The 26,720-nt window shown below is 33.6% G+C and overlaps 3 protein-coding genes across 8 annotated transcripts; 2 read left to right on the plus strand and 1 right to left on the minus strand.

Annotated features, from left to right (window-relative positions):
* The first annotated feature begins 4,642 nt into the window (after positions 1–4,642).
* On the plus strand, positions 4,643–8,187 carry PPK1 (putative protein kinase 1). 2 transcript variants are annotated; one of them, XM_028048479.2, is made up of 6 exons: positions 4,643–4,798; positions 4,876–5,073; positions 5,152–6,197; positions 6,417–6,617; positions 6,830–6,991; positions 7,242–8,187. In XM_028048479.2, exons 1-6 carry the CDS (start codon positions 4,714–4,716, stop codon positions 7,815–7,817), a joined length of 2,268 nt encoding a protein of 755 aa, XP_027904280.1. In that variant the 5' UTR covers positions 4,643–4,713; the 3' UTR covers positions 7,818–8,187. The 2 variants fall into 2 exon arrangements, with proteins under 2 accessions (XP_027904280.1, XP_027904281.1); XM_028048480.2 differs by having other exon boundaries at positions 5,215–6,197.
* A 356-nt stretch (positions 8,188–8,543) lies between these two features.
* Positions 8,544–15,393, minus strand: SDG37 (SET domain group 37). Its single transcript, XM_028046439.2, has 14 exons — positions 15,115–15,393; positions 14,860–15,014; positions 14,584–14,718; positions 13,709–13,763; positions 13,478–13,596; positions 13,181–13,269; positions 13,016–13,097; positions 11,837–11,941; positions 11,637–11,727; positions 11,300–11,422; positions 11,010–11,116; positions 10,388–10,457; positions 9,981–10,044; positions 8,544–8,990 (listed from the first exon to the last, which is right to left on the minus strand). Exons 1-14 carry the CDS (start codon positions 15,212–15,214, stop codon positions 8,828–8,830), a joined length of 1,458 nt encoding a protein of 485 aa, XP_027902240.1. The 5' UTR covers positions 15,215–15,393; the 3' UTR covers positions 8,544–8,827.
* A 55-nt stretch (positions 15,394–15,448) lies between these two features.
* LOC114162520 (biotin--protein ligase 2-like) lies at positions 15,449–26,720 on the plus strand. 5 transcript variants are annotated; one of them, XR_003599218.2, is made up of 11 exons: positions 15,449–15,646; positions 20,473–20,648; positions 20,787–21,045; positions 21,211–21,272; positions 21,378–21,526; positions 21,880–22,000; positions 22,203–22,358; positions 24,387–24,432; positions 24,619–24,654; positions 25,813–25,879; positions 26,128–26,199. XR_003599218.2 is itself a non-coding variant. In XM_028046440.2 (11 exons), exons 2-11 carry the CDS (start codon positions 20,546–20,548, stop codon positions 26,452–26,454), a joined length of 1,083 nt encoding a protein of 360 aa, XP_027902241.1. In that variant the 5' UTR covers positions 15,449–15,646; positions 20,473–20,545; the 3' UTR covers positions 26,455–26,720. The 5 variants fall into 5 exon arrangements, 3 of the variants coding, with proteins under 3 accessions (XP_027902241.1, XP_027902243.1, XP_027902242.1); XM_028046440.2 differs by lacking the exon at positions 24,619–24,654 and adding an exon at positions 26,412–26,720 and having other exon boundaries at positions 26,128–26,204; XR_003599219.2 differs by lacking the exons at positions 24,387–24,432; positions 24,619–24,654 and adding an exon at positions 26,412–26,720 and having other exon boundaries at positions 26,128–26,204.

Consider the following 26,720-nt stretch of genomic DNA (forward strand, 5'->3'; position numbering starts at 1 on the left):
ATTGGGTGAAGGGGAAATTTCCTTTCGCGTGTACTGCCTGACGAGACGGATGTCCGCCTCTGTTGGCTCCCGAGCTTTCAGCAATTGTATAGGAAGTGTTGCCTTTGGAGGCTAGAGTCCTCTCTACCCTTTGTGGTTGCGAATGTTCCGCTCTCATCGGAGGAGGTTGGCTCATAAGTCGTTCCTCTTCCATCCTTAGTTGTGCTCTGCTCATCCAGGAGAGGTCTGGCACGGTCAGTGTTGAGGGGATGGGATCATCCTTTTGCCTAAGAGCGACATTTTCTTCTTGTAAAACGCACAGTTGTGCCTCATAATTCCTCTGCATCTCTTCCATCCTTTGTTGTAGGGCCTTGATCATCTCTCTTGTGTCGGCTTGGTCGTCGGCCATTCGTCCTCCGTCTGCTTTGCTTGTCCTGTTTCTTGTGGTCACCATAAGGGTATAAGGTCTATAATTGATTGCCCGGCCCCAAGTTGGGCACCAAAATGTTTCAGGTGTAGGGGTCAAACACTTACTTTCAACACTCAAATTACCCTCAAGTCCTTTTGTCTGATATTCTCATGAGTTAGCTCGTTCGATCCTTTCTCTTGTTCGATGTCTTTTTTTCCTCCCGCTCGGTTGATCGGGCGATCGGGGTACCTGTCTAAAAGGCTCTGATTCTTAAGTCAATTCAAGTTCGATCAGAAATAGCAATAAATGTTGTAATAAATGCGAGTTAAAAGGTCCTTACCAACTTATCTTAGGCCTTTATTTATAGTTTATGGTGTGGGCCTATGATTAGAGTTCCTTAATCATGACCCAAATACTTTTTAAACTTGATTAGTCACTTACTTTACTTTAATTAACTTTCAGCATACTGATTTGGTTTTGATTTGGCCGCTCGACCGACAAGCCATGTGGCCTGTCGACTAGCCTCATAAATGACGATCTCCATAGGAGTGGAGACAAAGTTCAACTGGAACTGAATGTAGGGGGTGCTAAAACTGGCTGACCGACGGGTAGCCAATTTAGCGTGTTCAGAGTTGAGACTTCATCCGAAGAATGCTTGGGGCGTTTTGGTCGCGAGCTCCCTTAAAGCACTCGGGAGAGATTGCCACATCAACGTCCCACGGAAAGGTCCGCTTGTAGCGAGCGACCTGTGGCCATTAGACCTTGATATGCCTGACCAATGGACCATACGGTACAATAATCTCATTCGCGAGACAAATAGAATATTTATTCTATATTATACCTATATTTATAGGTATATGTTATGTGGTACCAACATATTTTTTAATATCTACATATATCTATAAGTATTCATAGATATTTATAAAAGTAAAATTAAATATTTAACAACATATTTTAATCATAAATTCAAATAAAAATACAATGCATAATATTTATAAATTTTAAATAAAGTACAAATAACTCATTTAACCATTGAATGACAATTCACAAATAAATGAAGATTTTTTAAACCAATTGATAAAAAGTAATCCATTCAAAATTAATATGTTAATATTTTAATAATTTATTTTTAATTTTTTAATTTAAATTAAAGTATAGCGGACAATCATTCACAATATTCATTTCCTACCCTGTCCGTTGTGAATTTTATCTCGTAAATATAACTTTTTTTGGCATCCTTAATCAGAATCTGAATCCGCGAGATGAGAACAATCAGAACTAGGGATGTCAACGGGGCGGGTAGGGTACAAGTAGTAGCTCCCCTGTACCCTACTCGCTGGATAAATATTTGCCCCGTACCTGTACTCATATTCATCGAGTATCCGTTATGCGGATATCCGTCTATTTTTTCATATACGCGGGTATCCACAGGTACCCGCAGGTATTTACAAAATAAATATTTAATCATAAATTCAAATAAAATACATTACTGTCATAAATTTTAAATAAAGTTCAAATAAACTCAAGTTCATACAAGTCAAAATAATTATAAAAATAAATATAAAATGACGTTCAACATAATGAAAATTCTTTAATTAGTGTTTTGATCAACAAACTCACCTTCTCCGAACGATTCCTAAAAAGTAATCAAATAATAAATCTCAACTGTCACATGTCAAGTATTTTTATTTTGATTCTAACATTTGACAATTAGCATACCATAAACGTCACTGCTTATATATATATATATATATATATATATATATATATATATATATATATATATATATATATATATATATATATAAGGGTATTTTTTGTGAATTAAACTTTAGCGGGTATGAATATCCACGGGTACGGATACTATGATACCCGTACCCACCCCATTAACATGCGGATATCAAAAATATCCATATTCGCGGGTAGTGAATATCTATTTTTAATATCCGTTTCCTATCCATTGCAGATTTTATCCACAGATACCCACTTGTATAAATATTTTTGACATTCCTAATCAGAACAGTTATAGTTATATATGTTGAACGAAACAGAGAGATTAATTGACGTTCCATATTCTAAAAATTTCTTCTTTTGAGATACGAATGTGATAAGATATATTTTTCATTGTACATTTTAACTGAATGGTTTCATTAAAAAAAACGATAATGGAATATTTTGTCACAATGGATTTGAATGTAAATAATAATTTTGAAACTATGATTTTGAACTAAACAAAATCACGATTTGTGATATGTACTCGAAATAATGTATGTGATTTTTAAAATATGCTTCATCCCAGCTACTTTCTTAATTGTTACACATGCACCAAGCAGATTCATGTTTCTGTTCGGACTATTGTCTCTTGTACTCCACAATTACTAACTATACCTACACTGATCGAAAAAAAAAAAACTAAAATAGCTTTTATCATTATATCACCGCTATTGTGGTTGTCACCACCGTTTCCATTATTAATGCTGGTACAAAGGAATAAGAAGAGAGGAAGTAGAGAGAAACGTGAAAAAAAAAAAAAACTCATTCCGATTTATTTTTTTTCCAAAATACATCTTGTGTTTGGTAAAATTCTTTCAAAATCATTTAACATTCCTATAAATATTCTATGCATTTAGAAAGGTTTGTATTGAAAATCCTATTCCCGAAAACTTATTCCAACAAATTTTTGAAATATGTAATTTTTCAAATGATTAAAATATCTATTTGATCCTAATTTTTGTAAGTTATGTGAAATCACTCATAATTTTGTTTTTATGTTTATGTTCTAATTTTCGTCAATTTTGTTTAATTTTTTCATTTTTTTATATTATTTAAATCATTAACAACTATTTTTTCTATATTTTATTTTATTTTTTAAAATTTTGACGTGTCAACCTAACAACGTACCATGTGTTAGAGTAAATTTATATATTCAATTTGGTCTTTATATTCATTATTTTTGTTTAATTTAGTGTCAGTTTTTTGTTAATGTGAATTAATTTTGTCTTTCTCTAAATTAAGACCAAATTTAATTTTTGTATTAAAATTCACATTTTTATTAAATATATTAAAATTCACATAATTATAACTTTTATATAAAAATTAAATTTGGCACCAATTTTTGCTCAATTTTAAACAGGATTGGGACTAAATTGAACAAAAATAACAAAATTTAGAGATTAAATTGAATATAAAACATTGATTTTGACATGTGATATGTTGAGTTAGACACATAGACATTTAAAAAAGATTTAAAAAAATAAAATAAAAAATTGATGAAAATTGTTACCTATTTGAGCATAAAAACAAAATTTGACAAAAACTTCACGATAATTGGGACAAAAAGGTATTTCAACCTTTGAAGATCATTTAATAAACGATAAAAGAGGATATTTTTTATATTTGGGATGTGCACAAAGAAATTGTGAGGGTGCAGGAACTAAAAGCTTTTATTTGTTGGGACTATTGTCCAATAAACCTGACACCTGATATAAAGTTCAGGGGGCTTCTCCATGCACCCCAAATGGTTTATCCTGTACCCCCAATTTTTTTTAATTCCTACTTTGTCCTCCACAATAAAAGTGAATAATATAATGCTCGAACCGATTTTAACCTATGCAACTCAAAAGTAACCCGGATATCGACATCCGTAATTATTGAGATAGCAAATCACATCCATAAACATTATATCAAAATGCGTGAATCGGATGTCGACATCCGTAATTCAAAATCCTGAATCGGATATCGACATCCGTAATGGTTGAGTTATCAAATTCACATCCATAACGTTATTTCAAAATACGTGAATCGGATGTCGACATCTGCAATTCAAAATCCTGAACTGGATTCAACATCCGTAATGGCCTTTTTTTGAAAAAAGTGAGATGATGTGGAGTAAAGATAAAATGCGAAGAGAACATACAAGATAAAATAACATATGTGGAGAAAAGAGAACTACTACCGCACAAAAGGGCGCTAGGTGAAATTTGAAATTGGGGTGAAGGGGTGGTTGATGTATTAAATAGAGGAGAGAGAAAATTTACTATTTACTTTTACTTTAGAGGGCAAAGTAGAAATTAAAAAATTTGTTGGGTACAGGAGAAACTAATGGCGGTGCAGGGAGAAATCCCCAACGTTCACCCTACGCAGTAGTGATTGGAATTTGAGAAGGCCCAATTTTGTATGTCAGTAACAAGCCCAAAAAGGCGCTGGGTTTAGCAGGCCCATGGAGGAGAAGGAGGAGCGCGAAAGGAAAAATTGAATTTCAATTCAATGGGTGTCGTTTCGGAGTTGAAGGGAGAAGCGAATAGAAATGCGGTGGAGACTGCTCCATGGATGGGAAGCCTAACCCGGATTCCTCCTCCCCGGACTTCCTCCGCCACGTTCAAGCCGCCTTGAAACGACACCGTCCACTCGGTTCGTAATCTCCGTTCACTCCGCACTCACTCATTCAACTCATTTCAAATCTCATTTCTAGGGTTTCTCCTTTCCAGGTTCAATGCAGTCCAATAGCATAAGGCCAAGGCGCACGCTACTTCCACAACGAAACCTATCTAACACTCCCTCCGACCCCACCAATTCTCAAGAACAAGCTTCTTCCAAGGTCTCACTCAACACCGTCGTCCCTTCCCAAAACCTAGACGTTCAGAAGAAAGTTCAATTTTCAGTTCACACGAATTCTACTGCGCAGGGTAAAATATTGTTATATAATGCTCCTCGTGTATTTTGAACACGTCACTGTTATTTGCTGCGATATTTATTTTTTACAGATGCTAAGGCCACCACTGAGTTGGAGAATTTATCGTCTCACATGGGTTCGCTTGGATTCGCAGAAATGGAGTGGGTTGAAGGCAACCAAATTGAAGCATCGTCGTCATCATCATCATTGCTTGGATGCAACCAGAAGGAGGATGTTCAGCAGGCTGGCTTTGACGCAAGTTTGAGATGTGATAGTGGAGTGAGTTCCCTGTTGCCAAAGAGAAGTGTGGTTACTCAGGATCATTTGCAGCAATTCAGTAGCTTTTTGAGTCAGCCAGCTACCCAGTCTTCGGTTTTGGGACCTTCATTTGCTACAACCACCTCAGTTCATTCAGCTTCGGCACCTATGCTAAATTCAACAACACGATATTCTCATTCGCATCTAGATGGTGGCTCAAATCTGACTGCTGAGCCTTTTGGGGAGGTTAATGCTAATCCTCGTCCTGTAACTGAAGGTGGGGTTGTGAAATCAGAAAATGTTTTCCAAAAGGAAACCAACAGAATGTTGGTGGATCGGGGGGCAGAAGCTGAAGTGCAGGCTTCTTGTCTTGGTGTTGGTGATGCAGACTTGACGTCTAAAGAGAGCCATCGATCTACGGAGCAACAGGGGGGGGTTTTGAAAGAATCTGGCAATTCTAAATATACTTGGGATGATGGTAAAGGGAAAGAGGCTGTGGATGTTGCCACTATACAACCGCAGGCACTACTTCCCACATCCACAATCACATCTTCAGATGTGAAGTTGGAGTCTTCTAAGGTAGAAAAGCGAGAGAAGATTGCAAGTAGTAAAGGTGCATCAGCTCCCCGTAAGAGGACTTATGACCCTGATTTGTTTTTTAAAGTTAATGGAAAGCTTTATCAACGTCTTGGCAAGATAGGTAGTGGTGGAAGCAGTGAGGTACACAAAGTGATTTCATCAGACTGTAGGATATATGCCCTTAAAAAGATCAAGCTCAAGGGTCGTGATTATGCTACTGCATTTGGGTTTTGTCAAGAGATTGAGTATCTCAATAGGCTGAAGGGAAAGGATAATATCATACAACTCATAGATTATGAGGTACTTCGTCAATGACATTTTTCTGACAGGATACTTTACTGTTCTAGCTTTTAGCTATTTCTGCTTCATATCTCTTCATTTTTTGTGCTCTTGGGTTATGTAAAGATAAAATGATTTTCTTTTGAGCTGATTTTTGTGTTTGCAGTGTATGGAAAATGTTTTATTTACTTATGTCCTGGTGTATTTTACTTTTATTCAATCAGTCAGTTTTGTGATTAGGTGACAGACAAGGCATTGCTTGAGGAAGTTATGAAAGGCTCTTTAAGTAATAAAGATGGCCGGGTCAAGGATGATGGATGTATATACATGGTCCTTGAATATGGAGAAATTGATTTGGCTCACATGTTGTCTCAGAAGTGGAAGGAACTGGATAGAAGCCACCGGACCATAGATGAGAACTGGCTTCGATTTTATTGGCAGGTTTCAAAATCTACTATGTATCCTTGTAAATTTTACATCATAGATTTGAAATGATGTTCTTTCAAACTTGTTACCTGTTCTTGCCATTTATGATTATGGACTGCTTGTTCTTTTACTCATCAATTTCCTTCCGTGGAAGTTGGAATTTTTTTTTTTTTTTTATATCTGTTGATGTAAATTAGCTTAGGCTATTCTTTTGACACCTTTTGCAGCAAATTCTTCTAGCTGTCAACACTATTCATGAGGAACGTATTGTGCACTCTGACTTGAAGCCAGCCAACTTCCTTCTTGTCAAAGGATCCCTAAAATTAATTGATTTTGGTATAGCCAAAGCAATAATGAATGACACAACGAACATCCAACGGGATTCACAGGTGATGCTTATTTCCACCTCTTTCTCTACTTTTGATCCACTTGGACATGTTGAGATGCATACCTTGAGGCTTTAGTTTTCTTCATTATGCAGGTCTATCTTGCATTGTTAAATGGTGTGCATTATTGCATTATAAGTGATGTAAAAAACAGATTTTACGAATTCTTTTGAACTTTTATCCCAATTTTAAGGTGGTGTCAAGCTAACTATAAATATTATATTTGTACTTATACTGTGTTAAATTCATATAGGTGGGTACACTAAGTTACATGTCTCCTGAGGCATTTATGTGTAATGAGACTGATGGCAATGGAAACATCATAAAGTGTGGCCGGTCATCAGATATCTGGTCCCTGGGTTGCATTCTTTATCAAATGGTATATGGGAGAACACCTTTTTCTGATTACAAGACATTTTGGGCCAAATTCAAGGTCATAACAGATCCAAATCATGAAATTACGTATGAACCAGTTTCAAACCCATGGCTTTTGGATCTTATGATGAGGTGTTTAACATGGGACCGCAATCAAAGGTGGAGAATACCTCAGCTACTGGAACATCCATTTCTTGTTCCTCCTATACCATCTCATCCATCTTTGCCCCAAGATAATAATAGCTGTAAATTGCTACAACATATTTCTGAAACTTGTACATATGACCCAGAGGTATCTCAACTGTGTAGTCAGCTCCAACAGCTTCTAAGTGATCCAGTTGACAAAACAACGTACTCACAAAATTCACGAGATCAACAACTAAAACTGCTGTCCCAAATGTCAGATCTGTGTATTCAGCTGCATGAACGTTTGAAAAATACTGGAAACAAGTAGGTAATGAGGGAAGCTAGGGAGATGGTCAGTGGGTGTTTAATTCTTTTGGTCTCTTCGTTATTTTTCTCCAATTCCGGTTTTTCCATACTCTACTTTTCTTCTCACCTTACACCCCTATTCATTGCTTTCTCTCTTTCCTTGTATCTTCCTTCCCAAAGTGCAGGTGTGAAGAAGTCTTGTATTTTCTCCGATGTAATTTTCTTCGACTTTTCGTGGGTTGGTAGTGTTCTAGGTTGCATTGTATGTATTTCCTATTATTCAGAGTGGGTTAAAATGTGTAGCAAGTGAATTTAGGACAGGACATGTATAAATTTTGTGAGGTGTTCCTGAAGCGCCAAATTAATGAATTGAGTATAGATTTTGTTATAAACTTGTATTGGTCCTACAGATGAATGCACGTTGGGAAAAAAAATAGTACACGGAATTTGTGAAATTGGATTCCTAAAATATGGAAGATTTAATACGGTTGTTCAGAAGGAAAAAAACATCTTATTTTTCCCACGACCTTTCCAATTTGTTGTTGCTAACAGGAAATGGGCTTTAAATATCTATACATTTATAATTTTGGTACTCACCATATTTTTATGCCTTTTGTATCGTAGTTAGAGAAGCTCTGTTAAAAGATCAGGTGACAAGCCAAAGATTACGTTAGTGTGAAAGTTCAAGTAGGATGATGTTTACCAAGCAAGTGGTCACGTAGTTAACAAACAAAATAAGAGAAGAAAATTGAAAACATTTTTCACCGTTGTTGCAACCCCTAATCCAGCGCTACCAAGCAAGTGGTCACGTAGTTAACATAAACAAAATAAGAGAAGAAAATTGAAAACATTTTTTCACCGTTGTTGCAACCCCTATTCCAGCGCTAGATCCAAATTGCATCACTATCCCAACATACAAAATTAACATTCCATTAGAAGGTAAATAGTGCAAAAATTTCCTCCAGCTCAATATTAATACTGGAATACCGGAAAGCACGGCATCCATGTCTTTGGTAAGATTCAGTTGTTATTCTAGTAGTGTATGGAGGAGAACTTGTAAGAGGCTTCAGCACGGGCTTCTTCCAACTTCATCAAAAGGTCCTTCATGAAAGGTGTATTTGTGCCATGAGTAATCCGTAGTATATCCACTGCCTTCGTTAGTGATTTAACAGCTTCCTCTGTCTCTCCCAAATACCTATTTCAAAACAATGTAGTTCTAAATTTCAAAACAATGTAGTTCTAAATTTCAAAACAAAATCTGTAGATAGATATTTAAACTAGCTCCTGCTGTTCTTTCAAACTAGATGAAAAATTCAATTCAACATTACAAATAACGTGTATTTACAACAGTCATAATATTAGTGATTAAAACGTCTCCTTCAATAAAAGCAATAGATTGATTTGAATATAATCAAAACTCACAAGCATCCTTGGGCCTTGGCTATATAGATCACATCCAATCAATACTTAAGGAATCGTTTTCTAGAGATTCGTTATCCACTCAAGACAGTTCCAACATAAAATCTCTAAAAAAACCTTTTCGATGAACATTCCACCCTAAAACCTCTAAAAATGGACAAGAAAATTTAAACACAAAAAGTTGATAGAAGGTGGCTGCTAGTAAAATTAAGTGTAACTCTAAGAAAGCCAACAGAGGAAATTTCTTTGGATTTTTCATGCCCGATACAGTAATTCAAGAGTTGGACACTTTGCAGCTTCAATTTCTCTTTGGTGTGCATTCTTATGTTGGGTTTGTACTTTGAAGCTCCCGGATGATCATCCTGATTGGGGTAGCATATAGCAGACTAGTTGTCTAGGAAGGGTTGGACACTAGATATTTTCTAGCATTTCACAGAATTAGACTTTATAGTGCTTTGTTATGAACTTATATTTCTTACAAAAAACTGTGGCTAATTATGGGTTGTGTACATAAGCTTATGAATTTTCGTATTTCATTGATTGATGTGATTCAGAGGTTATTTTCCTTGTTTCCATCATTTTGTATGAATATGTATAAGTTTAAGTATAGTTTTACACTTTTAGTAGAGCCTTACGATTTAATGACAATTTTTTGATCCGCATCCTAAGTAAAATTTCAATTTTCACAAAAACTATTTACACAAATGTTTTCACCAAGGAAAAGAATTTAACAAAAACCTTAGTTGAACAGATAAGAGATGCTTACCATTCTAGTTTCCCACGAGTATAATATTGCAATCCAAGCAGAGGGTGAACAGATGGATACACTTCTGCAGTAAAGTAAATTTACCAGGAAATGGATATTAGTATTAGCAAACAGAACATGATGACTTGATGGAATTAAAATGTACTAGGGAGTTTAGTTAACATCTAAATTACAACCTTGATTTTATTTGCTTTGCTTCCAGAGTACCATGTGTCACTATTGTTAACAATAAGTAAGAATATTCTTTTTCTTTTCATTCAACCCGGAATAAATGGAAAAAAAAAAAAAAAAACTGAAGAGCAACGTATACAACTTTGAAAACGACAAAAACTACTGAAAAAATCAATGCTACAGAATCTCATTATTATGTCATTTACTGTGAATCCACCGAGTTTGGTATAACATACTTTCATAGAATGGAATGGTCAATTTGCAATATGCTAAAGCTTCAGTCCAGTGTTCCAGCTCCATTAATGACTGCAGACAAAAAACTGTCATATTTTAGATCTATTATTTGGAGTTCAAACATAAAGTATTGCTTCAATGAACTATAGCTTCAGTCCCGTCTTCATTTTTTCATGTGGAAACATGCTCCTCATGCAATGATAAAAAAAAAGAAGCAGAAGACAGGCATAGGTTTTAATTAATAAATTATTAAATGAGTCTACTAATATAAAGAAATTAGATCAGTCAAGCAAACTTTGGATATACATGAAGGAGGCAGGCTCCCTTTGTCATGAAGACCTGTGGTATACTATTTGCAGCGTCATCCAAAACAGAATATAAATCATATCAATCCATATTAATTGACTAGTGTGTAATATAATTTATGACCACCAAAGAGCAAGAGAATTTGTTTCTACTGATAAGTTGAAAATAAGATCAGCATTCACTGAAGAAATCTCCATAAGAATTGTGCTAATTAAAGCATGAATGGCAAAGTTGAGCTTGATAATCAATATCATCGAGCAAGATATATTAATAAAGGAATAAGAGTAGAGTAGATAAGAACAACAAGGAGGAGCTTACCTTCAAAATCTTCTCTCGAGTTTGCATCAAACTAATTGAGAAAGGATGATAGAGCTTTGTTTGCAGTTTCTCAATTCTTTTATAAATGGAAATAACTTCTTGATAACCTATATACAGTCAAGGACTTGACTTCGTGAACATTAACTAGGAATCCATTTTATGTGCACATGGATCAAGACCACCACAAGGGAGAGAAAGAGAAAGAACAGAAGATTTGAATACAAAAGGAGAAAAGTTTAGGCAATAGCTACTGCAATTATATATATTTTAATAGAAACATTAAAGGATACTGCAAGAGAAAGAAGACTTAGAAGCTGCTTCTTCAGATAGCAATTCAATTTCAGTTATAATTTCCTTTATCTCCTCCTTGCCCATAACTAGTTGGCAACCTTGGCATTGAAATCCTTTCCCATCTTCAATTTTAGCAGATAAAAAACAAAACAAGGTCATCGATAAGAAAGACATAAAAGCACCTGAAAGGTTGGTTGTCTATCTTTGATCTCAATCTTGTTCATAAAGGGGAGGATGTACAAATGTACCATCAGATTTCAAAATCAATAGTCAGTAAAACATTATAATGTTCCCCTCCAGCAACTTGAACATTTATTACAGCCGCAGGTTACCTACCGGTTGTTCGAAGCAAGAAACCACCACATTTTTCATATTTGCATCTATATCCTTCTAAAATTGCACTTTCTTGTATATCATCTTTCTGGCCCTTCAAAACTAACGAGACTGAATTAGCTAATGAAAGCATGTCAATTTTATGGAAATGTAATAAGCCATGAAAGCCTAAAAAAAATATCCCAGATTAATATAACAAGTACCATTTTAGAACAGCGGGGACATGTACAAGTGAATAGATACTGCTCTTTGAGAGCCTTCTGTCGAGTTATTGTGCTTCCAGCAGTCTCTATATAACTTATCAGTACCTTAAAAAACACAGAAAATTGTATTGAACAAGATCTGGAAAAGAATGAAGATATTATGCAACATCTTCAAGTAATTTTAAATTGATACTATCATCATCTAGTGGATATGACATGACATCTACCCCATCGAAAAAGTTTCTAAGATAAAAACAAAAGGTGCAATTGTCAATCAAGTCCATTGGAGAAATGTATGTTCTAGTCCAGAAAACATAGCAGAATTAGAGAGTACAAAACATGGAACAGCGGCTTCACTGTGGAAACAATTAAGAACTGTGAAGTTAAGTAGGTGCCATTTCTGCACAAGATAAAATAGTGGTAAATGTAACAAATTAAAACAGGAAGCAGTGTCAAGGCAAAGTTGTCTGATGTTCAAGCAAGCCAAAGGTGATTCAACAAACAATTGGGATTTGGGGCCAAAAGTGGTACCTAAAGTTTGACAACAATTTTGACTTTACCCATATTTAGGTTGAATTTATCATCATTAACCATTTGAATCTACCATTTATCAAAACAATTAAAATCAACCATTTATTTAAATGCACACATTCATTTGTATCTTTGATTTGAACTGACAATCTTATTGATACAACACCTACATAGAAATCTTGAAACACTAAACTACTCTTAAATTAAAGGTGCCTAGTTTTCCTTCAAAAAACGGCTGCATGAGTTTTGATTTTTAGTATTAATTAACATAGAAAAGCCACATATCTTAAATTTTCAATGGATTACTAGAAATAACAATTGTGCCAACGATAGTTTGGCTTCTATTTACATCATCTACAGTCAAAATGTAGTTATCCAAAAAAAATCAAGTTAAAAGTGGACACAACTTAAAGAACAATGAGATGAAACAAAGAAAATATATTAAGCTAAGAATGAAGTTTATATTCATATAAATACATAAAAGGCTAAAGGACATGTGAAACAAAATATGTTTAAAATCCCAATTTTCTGCCCAAGCTTGTTTTGAGTTTTTATAAATAATACTCAAATGACATTTCTTGCTCTACATACCAATGAACTAAGTATTGCAAATTATAATTGACTTATAATTAAAAAAGAAACACTTACCTCAGTACCTGCGGGTATATGTTGCACAGCACGTACCAATGCTGACCTTCCCTCAAAAACCAACACAGAATTGGGCAAACAACTATATGGTAAAACCAATATTAGAACACTACCAACAAATAGGATAATAGATACATATATCGGGTAAGTAGAATAAGTGGTTACCTATGATTGATAATGGAAATTACGGGATACAATCCTGTTCCCACAGGTCTTAACTCGCTGTCACAAATAGTATGAGCATTACATGCAAACTGCAGGATTAGAAGGATCTGAGCTTAGAATGGCATCATCAGAGTCAAATTCACATAAACAGGATCTTATGTCTAAAACAAGTAGGTCAACATCCACATGAACATAACCTTTTGTTTTTTTGTCATGGAGAGTGCTGCTTGTGATTTTAAATGAGAACAATTTATAATAATTATCTCAAATGATTAAGGTATGGGAGCATCATAATACCTTAGAAAAATTTTCTGCAATCTCTTTTATATTGATTTCTGGCCATTGCAATATGGAATATACAAGATTAGCCATCTGTGCATAAAGCACCAGCTGCTCCTCTGTGATATCAGACATGTCTTCATGAAAGTGAATGTTAAAAAGAACAACCATAATGAAAAGTAAGAAAATGGAGAAAATACTAAATTCATATCAATACATTTTCGGTAAAAATAGTAATAAAAAGGATACGAGCCACTAATGCCTCCACCAAGTTGTAGTTGTCCATAGCAGTGCTTTGGATGACCTAGCAATAGAACGAATAATAAATTTCTCTCTTACAGTTGGTCAATGTTGAATAGTGGTTGAAAAAATCTTTCTGAATAAACGGGAGAAATATTTCATAGCCACACAAAAGAATTTTAAGGATAAGTCATCAAAGGCAAGTTTAAAAAGTCATATGTGAGTGCAGCTGAACATAGAAATTATGAAAGAAACAGGAAGTTAAGTATTCAACAGAACAGCCAGCGAAGAATATTAACATTCTACCAATATTCTGTATAAAGCACAACAGTCCATAATTACTGTTTGGTATCTAATAAAGAAGGTTCAGTCATATTTGAACTAACTTCATCCACGTTAATCTTCTGGGATTGTAACATTAGCTAATGTGATTGCTAATGCTAAATCAATAACACAGTCAATAACTAAGGACTCCATTTCCAGGGAGAATACAAGAGCACCAAACATATATCCAGAATACAAGTTAATGACAGGTATATATATACACACAGAAAATTTCACGGTCTTCGGAAATATCAAAAGAAAATAGGTTTTGCATCTCTCAGCATTTAATTGACTGAAAACGATAAGATTTGCATTTTGGTAATAACAACCAGGGCATAAGCCTGACCCATTAGGAGAGGCTGACTACATGAACCATACAAGTCATTTAGCTCAGTTAAAGACTTCACAGTTATAACATTGCATTAATAAATGTTTGTATTGACTTCCTAAACATATTCCATACAACCAGAAAATGAGGTAAGGTTTAAATTTCATAATGTAAGAAGCAGCTCTGACTTTCCTGCACCAATACATTACTCAAACATTAACTTTTTATATACCTTATCATCTTGCAACTTCCTCCGTAGATAAAGTCTCACCATCAACCGTATGGATGGTGTGACAGATTCTCTCTTGTCCTTGTCAAGCCTTGAGAGGACCTCACACTCAAGACGATGTAGCTTCCACTCTGACCTCTGAACAGCATTAAGAAACACAACAAAAGTTACACTGATAGACCAAATGAACATATTAACCCCATTAGCAATATTTAGACTCAAACTTCGTCGGAACTGAATCTATCAAAGAAAGGGGAAGAGGTGATGAGAAGATAAGACCTGACATGCGGTTCCGCAATAGTATGCAACATGGCAACGTGAGCACCTTCTAAGGACATTAGATGTAGTGAAACATCCATCGCACCTTTTGGGGGTGGAAAGTGAGGAGTTGTTTGGAACACAAACGTAAGGTTCTTGGCCTATAATCACATCCCCTGCAACATCAGAGACGCATTTAACATTGATTAAACTCATTCAACTTACAAACAAGTAACGAATGAAGCGAGAAAAATAGTTGGAACTAGAGTGAGATACCTGGATAGAAATCCCTTGTAGCGAAGAGAGAACGACCCTTTTCTGGGACGGTGGAAACTGATAAGCTATAATCTTTAAGAGCACTTTGCAAATTCTCCATTGCTATGTGGAAGGACGGTTCCTCTGCGCTCTTCGTTTCCCTCTCCCTTTGGTTTTAGTGGGTTCGGGTTATTCATCACCTGCAACTCGTTCTGCGGGTAACCTTTGTTAAGTCTTCAAAATTGCTAACTAGTCCTTCTTCTGACACTATTTGCAAAAGTCATATTCTTTCCCCTTGCCAGTTCAGAACAAAAACAATATTTTGTTTATCACCGCGAAACGGGGAGGGGAAGGGTAACGGTTTTCTTCTTTCTTCAGAGAGGGACGATCAAAAAACCCCAACACCACTGCCTCACGAACGCACAGCAGTGGACTTTCACTGTATCGGTCACGCGAGTAACGGGTGCAGCATCGCATTTATCTTCATCTTCTTCTCTGAGCCACCGCCGTTGGTCATTCCTCACTGCTCCGCTGGTGTTCGAATTCGTGGCCGGTACCAACTAGTTTCCCTTTCTTTCTCTGTTTCTGTTTTTTTTTTTTTTTCGTTTGGGGTTTCATTCAGAATCTGATCGGGATTTAATTGAATTTTATTATGGACCGTTGAGACCGAATTGGAGTTGGTTGTATGGTAGTAATTTAAGTGTCAGTCTAAGTTTTAGGTTGATTAAGAATGAGAAAGTAGAGCATTATATAAGAATAAAGACCCGTAAATCCATTGTCTTAAGATTTTAGATTGAAAATGATGTCAATATTGGGCTTAAGTCTTATTGATATTGTATCTCCCCAATAAAATTCTTTCTATAGACCTAACAAGTGGCATCCGAGTCTATGGTTAAAACTGGTTGAGACGAATGCAGGTTCCTGTATCAAAAGTCTTCCTGATAAGAATTCCAGAGTGTCCTGTTAAGATGAACAGCAGTACGTGAAGGGGTACTCATGATTGGGAATAGAAAAGTGTACCAATATGGTTGAAGGGACTCACCCTTGAGGGAGAGATTGTTAGGAATCCAAATGTGCTCATTGTCTTAAAGTTTTGGATTAAGAGTGATGTCAATGTCTTATATAATTAGGTTTTCCCCAATAAAACCTCCTCTATAGATCTAAGAGTTTCCAACGTGCGTTTGAGACCTATATGCATCCTTTATAATTTTGGATTGAATTTTTCCGTTTGGGGTTTAAACACACTAGATTGGTGTTTTGATGTGTGAATGAACATAAATTCAGATATATGCAGTTTCTGAGTTTTGGTATGGGCGTTCTTTGGATTTGGGAATGAGTTTATGAGTTTATGCCGTGCTGATGCATTAATTTTTTTATTAAGATTATTAGTTTTGATAAACATAGAAGAATGGGGGTGTTATGGATTTTGTTTTTATTACCGAGTGTATGTGTATGATCTATTTTCGGTATAATGTTCACGTTTTGGGTTATTTGATTACGAGTGAGTTGAAATTTTGTAGCTGAGCAAATCTATTGATATTGTCATGGGCTCTCGAGACCTACCTTGGTTAGTGATTGAGTAGGACTTCATTCTTGTAATTGGTTTATTTTTAATGAGATTTTGGCTTGAGCTTTTGACCAATTCCTTTGGTATTGGAAGTTGGAATTCCTGAATCACTTTGTTGTGGTGAGTTTGAAAAGGAAAAAACTCGTAAGAGTACTGTTGTTTTGGATTGACTGATTGTTGTGGGAAGCATTGAATTCAAGGACTTACTTTACGAATATCAGTGCTATTTTTACCAGAATGGAGAAAGTAGTTGCTATTATTGTTCTGTCGCATACTATTGCATAGTTATTGGTTTTCTTATTTTGCATGCATGATGAGTTTTATGGGTTTATTTCTGGATTTGGAATTCATGGTTGGGTATGTTTAAAGTTGGCAAGATGTTTTATTGTAAAGTTGAAGCTGAAACAGGAAAAAGAGGATCTGAAGCATATGAGTTTTGAATTTATTGGAGTTTGAACCCTTTTTGTGAATGAATTCTTTGATGACTTATGTAATTTGTTTGGAACTGTTTAATAATTATTTGAAGATGAACAAGATTGTTTGAAATTATATATATATATATATATATATATATATATATATATATATATATATATTTTGGAGAATGTTTATACCAGCACCATGAGCCAAGTGTTTATGTTGGAACCTTTAAAGTATATTTATATGATTAGATGGTTGGCGACCATTTGACATGTGAGTTTTATTTCGAATATGGTATAGTCAAGTATTGATCTCATTCTTGTTACATTTACTTACTGTAAAACTTGTCTTAGAATGGTAAGGTATTTATATACTAAATTGGTACAGGGGCGTGTGATTTTGTGATTAAAATTAGTATTCATAGTTATCATTTGACATCACAATTGATGCTTGTGTGGAGCGATGGATTGCACAATGGGTGAGTTCTTATTTGTACATTTTCTTTCTTTGATAAACATATAGTTTATGTTTTTTCAGTGGATTTTTATATTACTTTTTATATTTTTATGTCATATTTTTAGTTTTACCTTTTTTATCATTTGATATCCACATTTTCATACACATGCCAAAAATTACAAATTTTTGAAAGTTATTTAATTATATGTTAAGTCTCGAAATTATTTATAATTTAACTTTTCTTTTATTCGTTTAAAAATAGGTTATCATATTAAGTTTTGATAATTAAAGTTTTTAAATATTTTTTAAATCATCAATTATCATTTCAACTTTTATATTATGATAATTAAGTTTTTCATTCATCTAAATTTTTAAATAAAATTTGATTATCATATTAAGTCTCGAACTTACTTGATAATTAAAGTTTTTACATATTTTTGTAATCACTAATTATCATGTTAAGTCTTTGACTTGTTTGATAATTAAGGATTTCATCTATCTAAACTTTTAAATAAAATTTAATTTTTATGTTAAGTCTCGAATGTCCTTGATAATTAAAACTTTCATTCCTAATAAAAGTTTGATTTTATATTAAGTTTCAGACTTACTTTATAATTAAAAATTTTATTTCTAATAAAAAGTTTATTGTCATATTAAGTCTCGAACTTACTTGATAATTGAAGTTTTCACATGATTTTAAAAAATTTTAATTATCATGTCAAATCTTGAATTTACTTGATAAATTTAATTATCAAGTTGAGTCTCTAAGATTCATTTGATAATTAAAAAATATTAAAATTTAAAAATATTAATCAAAACAAGGTTTTCTAAATAATTTTTTAAAAGAATTATATAACTCTAATTTTTCATTCTAATGAGAATATCTAGGAGCAAGTTCAAACATTGTTAGGTTCAAATAAAAATTTCAAAAATATTTTCTTTCGTATATGTGTGTTTTGCTTGATTTTGAGGAATACAAATGTTTGATAAATGATATTAGTTTTATACATCTAATTTAAGGGAAAGGGATCTGAACTCGTGACTTTTACATACAATAAGAGAGATCTCATGTTAGTTTACTAATAATGAGAAATTATTTATTAATGTACATGTCTAGTTGAGCCCAAACAATGACTTTAATGTTCATTAAAACTCAACGGTTTTCACTAATAATAATCATTCAATACATATAATTGTTGGGAATGAGATGGTTTTTCACCATTATTTTTAAGATGCTCAAGCACAACGTCCATATTCTCCTAGCTCCATATAAGGAGCTCGACCAAAAAGTGCGCATGAAAACATTCTTTATACTTTTTTTTAGTCTCTACATATATTCTTAAGTTCTTACTTATTTAAATGTAGAGAATCTTTTGCTGGCAGATTTTCCTTTATTTGGACTACCCTATATTGCATAAGCATTTTCAGGATTCTGCAACGTATCTTACAGAACCGGTATCCAAACCTAGAAATAACAATTGCTTAAAATATCTCTAGCACTCAATCCACCAATATGTCTGAGTTTTATTACTTCTTCCTATCTTACCAAATTATTATTTTTGTTAATCAATTTAGATATAGTAATTAATTATGCATCGATGAACAACATTTGAAAACTAAAATGTTTGCATAACTAGGATTGATACTATAAAAGAGTTTGTAAGGCAAATACAATATATATTACTTTCAATAATTTTCATTTTCAATTTTTTAGGCCGGTTTGAACATTACTTCAATGACTCTTTAGACTAATTATTGGTAACCTAAATACCTACATGTATTATTTTTATAGTGTATTCTAGAGAAAGCTCCTTTGAGCATATAAGTATAGATTTTTGAAAATTAATTTTTAAACTTAATTAATTGCTAAAGTCATTCAGAGTAATCCAGATTAAAAGTAATTATTTTTTAAAAATTCCACAAAATAGTAAAAAAGATTATGGGCGAAAAGGAGATCCCCTTTAGGTATCATAACACCTTGTTAATGCATAATATATGAGAGTTAAGTAAGTAGGGATATGATATCATTGTCTTAGGCCACACGAAAAAGAATTTCTCAGGTTTTAATTTATTTTAAATAATAAATAATTTTGCCTCCTAGTATAACACAAACTTGCTATTATTTTCTCCTGTAAAGCAAATTTGATAGGATTCTCTAAAAGAAATTTCAATTTATTCTATCATAACCTTTTTTTTAAGCCAATCTTAATAGCAACAACAATTATTTTCTTTAAATTTTGTAGAAGTAACAAATAACTTCATATTATAGAATTTAATTATCTTCTGTACTAACCTTGTGGATGTAGTGAATAACTTCATACTATAGAATTTAATTATCTCTTATACTGCTTCCTAAAATGAAACTCTTTTAAAAATGTTTACTAAACTTATTTACATATGATTTCAGTTAAACATTAGTTTCTTTTGATATCACCACACCTCATTACTTAAACTAATAGATTTAAAATATTCTTAAAAAATTAAGATTATAAGAATTTCAAAGTATTTAAGGGTACTAGATACCAACTAATATTACCTTTCATCTTTCACTAATTTACTAATATAATAAGGGAATACGGGAATATTATTTAAAAAAAAAAAGTTATAATATATTGAATTGGAATAGCTAAAACTATGTATTGATAAAATGAATATATCTTTTATCTGTTATATATATATATATATATATATATATATATATATATATATATATATATATATATAATTTATTATTATTTTTTACAGTCTTAAGAAAGCTACAAATATTTATAAAATTCAGAACAATCTGACGAATTTTATCCAGTAATAGAGGGAACCATTGCTCGTAACAGCCAACTTTTTACAATTTCAAAAGGCCTGAAATGCGAAATTGTTGGATTCTTGCAATTTTCGTAACTTTTGATGACTGAAATGCAAAAAATAAAATCATGTATTAGGAACCGGTCATAGAAGAACCACCTTGTTTTTTCCGACTTGGGGTAAAGCTTTTTAAAATCAGAAGAAACTTTGATGCTGTTGCCTAACCCTTCGTGGACAGCGTCGTTGCTATCAGCCGCCACAAGAAGGCTCTACAACCACCGCTTTTCTACATCTTCGTTCATGGCGTCTTCAGGTTCGGTCTTCAAGGGTTTTGTTAGTTTAAGTTTAAGGCTTAATGTATTAGTTAACTAACTCGCTTGTCACTTAACAATTTCATTGTGTAAAGCCTGAATATTGAAAGTAAAATTGTTGTTCCTCCCTTTTTAATCAGCTTTGGACTGCAGTTTGCTGGTTTTGTGTGGAAAATCATTGGCAGAGAATGAAACTGCCAAAGCTATAAAAACCAGTAACACTCTCAAACTCCCCGAGAATGGAGAATACTCCCTCGTTTTGCATTCGCAGCTGGATAAAACTGTTATGCAAGGGTGTTTTCAAATTCACTCCTTTATGAATTCTCTTTCCACCAATCAATTTGGCAGGCTTCTCATCTGGTCCCCTCAGTTGACTTCAACACAAGATATCGTTTCACAGTATGTTTTGTACTTTTAGCCTTTTGTTCCGTGTTTTATACAATGCTTTGGCAGCAGAAACATGACTTTGTTGTGCCTAAAATAATGTATTGTCATATTTTTTCGCATTTTCTAATTATTCATATGATCTTATTTGTCTAAATCTGGCACTCTTATTTTGTTCAGAAACTTTTGTGAGCTTCCCATTGGTACAGTTTGTGTCGCTGATGTTCAGACCAAGGGACGAGGTTTGATATTTATATGATATTTAGTGTTGTTGTGTGTGATTATTTGTCCTTTTCAACTTCTATTTTAGTTAAAGTCAAAGCTGCCCTGAGCGCTTAAACTCTCAGGTCGGTCTAAGAATGTCTGGGAATCTCCATCGGGTTGCCTTATGTTTTCTTTTACTTTGCAAATGGAGGATGGAAGAGTCGTTCCTTTAGTTCAGTATGTGGTTTCCCTGGCTATCACAGAGGCAGTCAAGGATATCTGTTACAAAAATGTAAGTGCTTTGTTTTGAAGTATTGACTTGACAACTTGCTTGCCAGTGAATTTGATAAGGGAATGTTGTAGCAAGGTTAACAAATTTAAGTAGGTTTGTTTAATGTTTATACAAACAAATGTGCAGATGTTATTGACTAAACAAACTGAAAAGTTTAATTCTTTTGTGGAGACTGATGTCTGATGGTGCTTTATGTGATTCTGAGAATAACAGCAATAAGAATACTGCTGTTTACTTTGTTTTTGGCAGTATTCCAAATCAACATGCATGATTTGTCACAATGTTAATACGTTCAATTGTTTGGGATTGTGTGCGCACTTGGATACGTGTTATTCCAACGCTTTCCATTCCAGGGATTACCCAGCATAGATGTTAAAATCAAGTGGCCAAATGATCTTTACTTAAATGGCTCTAAAGTTGGAGGCATTCTTTGCACCTCGACATATAAATCAAAGAAGTTCAACGTTAGTGCAGGTAATAAACTATTCTTTAGTAGTAATGCCATTCAATATTGACTGATTGAACTTCTGTCCCGTGTACTTAATTCGTTGAATTTGTCTATTAAATCCCTGTTTTCTGTGGAGAATGATTTTCCTTAATTTCATTTTGATAAGAGTAAAATGATTTTAAAATTAGGCTCATGAAGATTATTATAACAAATCTCATGCGTTCACAGGAATAGGCTTGAACGTGAATAATGAGAAGCCAACAACATCCTTAAATACAGTTCTAAAAGAGTTGTCTACAGGAGCTTACCAATTTCAAAGAGAAGATATTCTAGCAGCCTTTTTTAACAAATTTGAAGAGTTTTATGGTTTATTTGTGAATCAAGGTACTGAGTTAAGTGATTTGTTTGATATTGCTTTTTGGTTTCGTATCTGAATTCTGACGTCATACTTGAATTCTGGTTATTATGTAAATATCTTGTACCTGTTTTCCTTCCTCTATCATGATCTTTCTCTGAAAAACCCATGGATGAATAAAGTAGTTTAACCAATCTAAATCAACTTCTTGAATTATGCTTCTCACCCTTGTGTACCAATCATAATATACTTCTAAGTCTTTCCTTTCTATATCCAAATTATTCAAACTACATATCATATGAAGGGAAGAAAGTTGTGGAAATTTATATTTTGGGAAAGCAGAGAAACAGACAATAGAGATGAGAGTAATATATAGGGAATAGGATGCAACAGTGATGTATATAATTGAAATTATTTGCTGGTTTACCATTACAAGTGCAAAACTCCGTGGGCCTCTATTTTTTGTTTTTGTCTGGGTATTTTGTTTCCCTTTTTGAAGATTTACTGTTTATTTTAATGGATTGTACTCATGACTAGTTAGGCCCAACATGATCCTAAGGTTTGTTTTTCATTTACAAATGCATCAAATTCAGTGCAACTTATGCTAACAAATTCGTTATTGAAGTGACATCGAATTTGTTCCTAGAAGAACAAAACTAATGGGAATGGATCCCTCCATCTTAGATTTTCATGTGACTGTCTCTGGGGATGTGTATGAAAAGGGAGATAGACACTCACAAAACATCATCAGTGAAGATCTTTCTAAAACTAATGGCGCTTTTAATTGATGGACCACTTTAATGTTTCCTATGTGATCTCACATATATCTATGGAAGAAAAAATAGGCATTTATTAATGTTGAAAGGGAGAGCCCGCTAAATACTACAAAGCTGATTTTGATGATGTCCAAAGTCCTTGTATCACTATTTTACTGTCTTAGATTTAGTCCTGAACTTATCTTGTGTATAGGTGATGCATATCTAGGATTACATGTAAACCAAGCTTGAGTTGTATAGATTAGTTGTCAATCTATTGAATATGTCATATGCAGAACTTGCTAATGGATTGGATATTTATCTAATGGATTATCAAAGGGCACTGCACTGATGCAGTGAAAATTCACCCACGATAATCAATTAAGTAAATTTCCTAATCCACTCATCTCAGCAACAGAACTCTGATTTAAAAACAGATTTGAAAATGAGTTTGAAGGTCACACATAACTGAATCAAGAAGAGATTTTTCTGAGATTGAGATTCGCAGAGTTCTTGTTTTCTTGGAGATTATTCAATTGGACATTCAAGAAGATTGATGATGGATTCAATCTTGGAGGGTAAAGCTTGGCTTTAGGATTGAGTGTCACATCTGCACATCCATTAAGTGTATTCGTTCCTTTCTATCTTTTGAATTGTATTTTTGGGTTACTGTTGATTCGCTGTGTGAGTGAAGATCTAGGTGCAATTGTCTGGAGACATTGCATTTAGGGGGAGTTCTTGATTTGTAGATCAAGCTCCTTAGTCTTTTAGAGTCTTGAATTATATAGATGCTCTTGTAATTCTGGTAACTCTATTGATTTAGTGGAATCCTTCTAAGCTCGGGTTGCTTAGGAGAAGACTGGACGTAGATTCATCTTGAATTGAACCAGTATAAAAATTGTTGTGTTCTTTTGTTTCTTTCATCTTCTATGCCTTCCTAATTGATTAAATAAGTTCATTAACTACATATTTGGAAAACTGGTGATTGGGGTTTTAAAGATTAAAGATAGTATTCAAGATTCTTTAAAAAACAGTGAAAAATCAAAATAACCAATTCACCCCCCTCTTGGTTGGGTTATATTAGACACATCTGGTTTAACAATTAAAACAAAATAATATAACATAAAATAAAATAAACAACCAAAACAGTGTTTTTCAAGTTAAAATAATGCCATTACTCTGTTTCCTGACTTTAGAGTTTTCTTCAACTCACTGTATTTTAAGCACCCATTGTTCTACATTGCCAAATATTTTGATTACTAGTTAGGTAATTTTGAGCTTCACAAATCTTGTTAAATGCAGGATTTCAGACCCTAGAGGAGCTCTATATTAAGACATGGTTGCACAGGTGACTTAATTTTAAAATTCTAACTTGTAGTTTTGATTTATTTTATTTTATTGGCAAGGATTCTTGCAAGACTTAAGAGAATTGGCTGGTTTCCTGGTAATTGTCTTTGAATCTCTTTTTTTGGTAATGCCTTGAATCATAAGACGCAAATAATGTGATACTTGTTGGCATGGATTTGAAGGACAGGTTAGGGTTGCAAAATTGAAATATGCTGACAACTAGGTAATGGAATTCCCTGTTTCTTTGCCTTGATAAAATCAAAGAATCAATGTTAGTCTGTAGACTGTTTTTTCCAGAACGTTAAGTGACTAACCTAGCATTCAGGGAATTAGTTTCCATCGTGCGTGGCTGCATAATTTGTTTAAAGTCATTATCATTAATATTTATACATAGAAGAGTGCCCTTGACTCCACTGCACCTTAGCTTTGAACAGAAGTTCTGATGATTCTTTGTCCAAGAGTACTATTTTTTACACAATAGAACCATGAGGGACCTCTGCATTCATGCTATTTGCTGCTTTTCATCACTTTTGGTCTTCAATTCTTGTTTGCTACCTGCTCCCCCAGAAAAAAAAAAGAATAAAATGTCTCCATTTGTTCTCTTTATCATCATTTTGTTCTTATCCTTTCGCTTTGAAATTCAAATCACTAGAACTAGCAATTAATCACCATCATAAACTTCAGGTTTACTTCCTTTTACTCTTGATACTTTGTGGCAATTTTAATCATGAAGGTGTGAATCTGAATCCCTAACATTTTGTCATAATACTGATCATGAAGCAGAAACATTCTTCTTGTTTGAGACGCAAGACATTACTGCATCAAAACTTCCCCAACACTTATATGACATGTGTTTGACACTCCCAGGATTCACTTATATTATTTTTTTTCAGCTTGAACTCATCAGCCAACACATACTTTGGGATGGAAACTTTGAGAACATTAGTACTATAAGAAAATAAAATATTTATATTTTTGAAAATGAAAATCAGAAAAGTCAACATAGAATGTATTATAAAATATAAAAAAATAATGTCTCTCGCTATGTTTTTGTGAAGACTTATGTAGGAAGTTTAACATAATACAGAAATCTTGATTATCATTTTTAGATTATATATGTATGTCTTGGTTTCTTTTCAGTTGTGTTGAAATGTCTTTATCAATCTTGAGCCTGGTGTCCGTGTTAAAGTTTGTGCTTTAAATAACACTAACAACTAAACTCATTTATTCATTATAGTTAGCACCTTCAAATGAAGTTTTAAACATATTGTAGTGATCATTTTGTTTAAGCTTTTATTTGGAGAAAAAACCTTTTTATGCATGAATGTGGGACGGTTTATAGGTGTGCAGTCATTTATATATTCAAAAATGTTGCGTGCAGTGGACAGAGAGTTGTTGTACAAGAAAAGAATGGGGACAAAGTGATCGAGCACGTCGTAACTATTCAGGTTTGGCACGTGAAAACTATTCTTCCTGAACTACACTTGATGTAAAATTTGTACCTTGAGAATGAATAATTTATGGTTTAATTATTTAGTGGTAAGGGCTAGTACTTTTCAGAAACAAAATTGTTAGATCAAGTGGAAGAATGTAATATATGAAAATTATCTGTCAACCATTTCCAATGGTAATTTTGATGGTTTAACTCAGTTGTCATTATTGCTGTAAAGTAATTTTTCTTTTATTGTATTTGTAGGGGTTGACATCAACTGGATATTTATTAGCTGTCGGTGATGACAATCAAATGTGTGAGCTCCACCCTGATGGTAATAGGTAATGTAACAAAATACCATTCTCTTCTATCTGCATGATTAAATTGTGACCAAAATGCTTCTGGAAAAAAAAAAAAACCCAACAGTTTAGGCCTTTGAGATTTCACCGGGCACATTTATTAATGAAATGGACGTTTCAAATTACGTGATTGCATGACATGATATTGTTATCAATTGAAATTCAAAATTGTTTTGTACTGTGTTACAGCTTTGACTTTTTCAAAGGACTAGTCAGAAGAAAACTCGACTGAACAAGATTCCTTGACACATTTCACAAGAGGCTACAACTCTACCGCACTTTGTTGTATATATTATAACGAAGATTTTTGTCTTCAGAGCTAAGAATTTTCCAGTAAACCATATCTGTTTAATATATGTTGTCTTCAGAACTTTTGTACCCCATTTGTATTTGTGATTTATTTTCCGTCAAACTTGTGATGCGCTTTCCTTGTCCGGTCAAACTAGATCTTTGTATACATCATGGCACGTAAAAAACATCATGCAGTTTCAACCAAAA

This window comes from Vigna unguiculata, chromosome 9, assembly GCF_037176805.1.
Source record: "Vigna unguiculata cultivar grain cowpea cultivar isolate G323 ecotype 2 chromosome 9, ASM3717680v1, whole genome shotgun sequence".
Taxonomy (NCBI): Eukaryota; Viridiplantae; Streptophyta; class Magnoliopsida; order Fabales; family Fabaceae; genus Vigna; species Vigna unguiculata.

Coding starts and splice junctions, on each gene's coding strand:
- PPK1 (XM_028048479.2), top strand. CDS start 4,714: ATGGATGGGAAGCCTAACCCGGATTCCTCCTCCCCGGACTTCCTCCGC. Junction 6,198..6,416: donor TACAACTCATAGATTATGAG/GTACTTCGTCAA, acceptor TTTTGTGATTAG/GTGACAGACAAGGCATTGCT. Junction 6,992..7,241: donor ACATCCAACGGGATTCACAG/GTGATGCTTATT, acceptor AAATTCATATAG/GTGGGTACACTAAGTTACAT.
- SDG37 (XM_028046439.2), bottom strand. CDS start 15,214: ATGGAGAATTTGCAAAGTGCTCTTAAAGATTATAGCTTATCAGTTTCC. Junction 13,764..14,583: donor GGAAGTTGCAAGATGATAAG/GTATATAAAAAG, acceptor TTCTATTGCTAG/GTCATCCAAAGCACTGCTAT. Junction 10,458..11,009: donor CTCGAGAGAAGATTTTGAAG/GTAAGCTCCTCC, acceptor TTTTGTCTGCAG/TCATTAATGGAGCTGGAACA.
- LOC114162520 (XM_028046440.2), top strand. CDS start 20,546: ATGCTGTTGCCTAACCCTTCGTGGACAGCGTCGTTGCTATCAGCCGCC. Junction 21,527..21,879: donor AGGATATCTGTTACAAAAAT/GTAAGTGCTTTG, acceptor TTTCCATTCCAG/GGATTACCCAGCATAGATGT. Junction 22,359..24,386: donor TGGTTTATTTGTGAATCAAG/GTACTGAGTTAA, acceptor TGTTAAATGCAG/GATTTCAGACCCTAGAGGAG.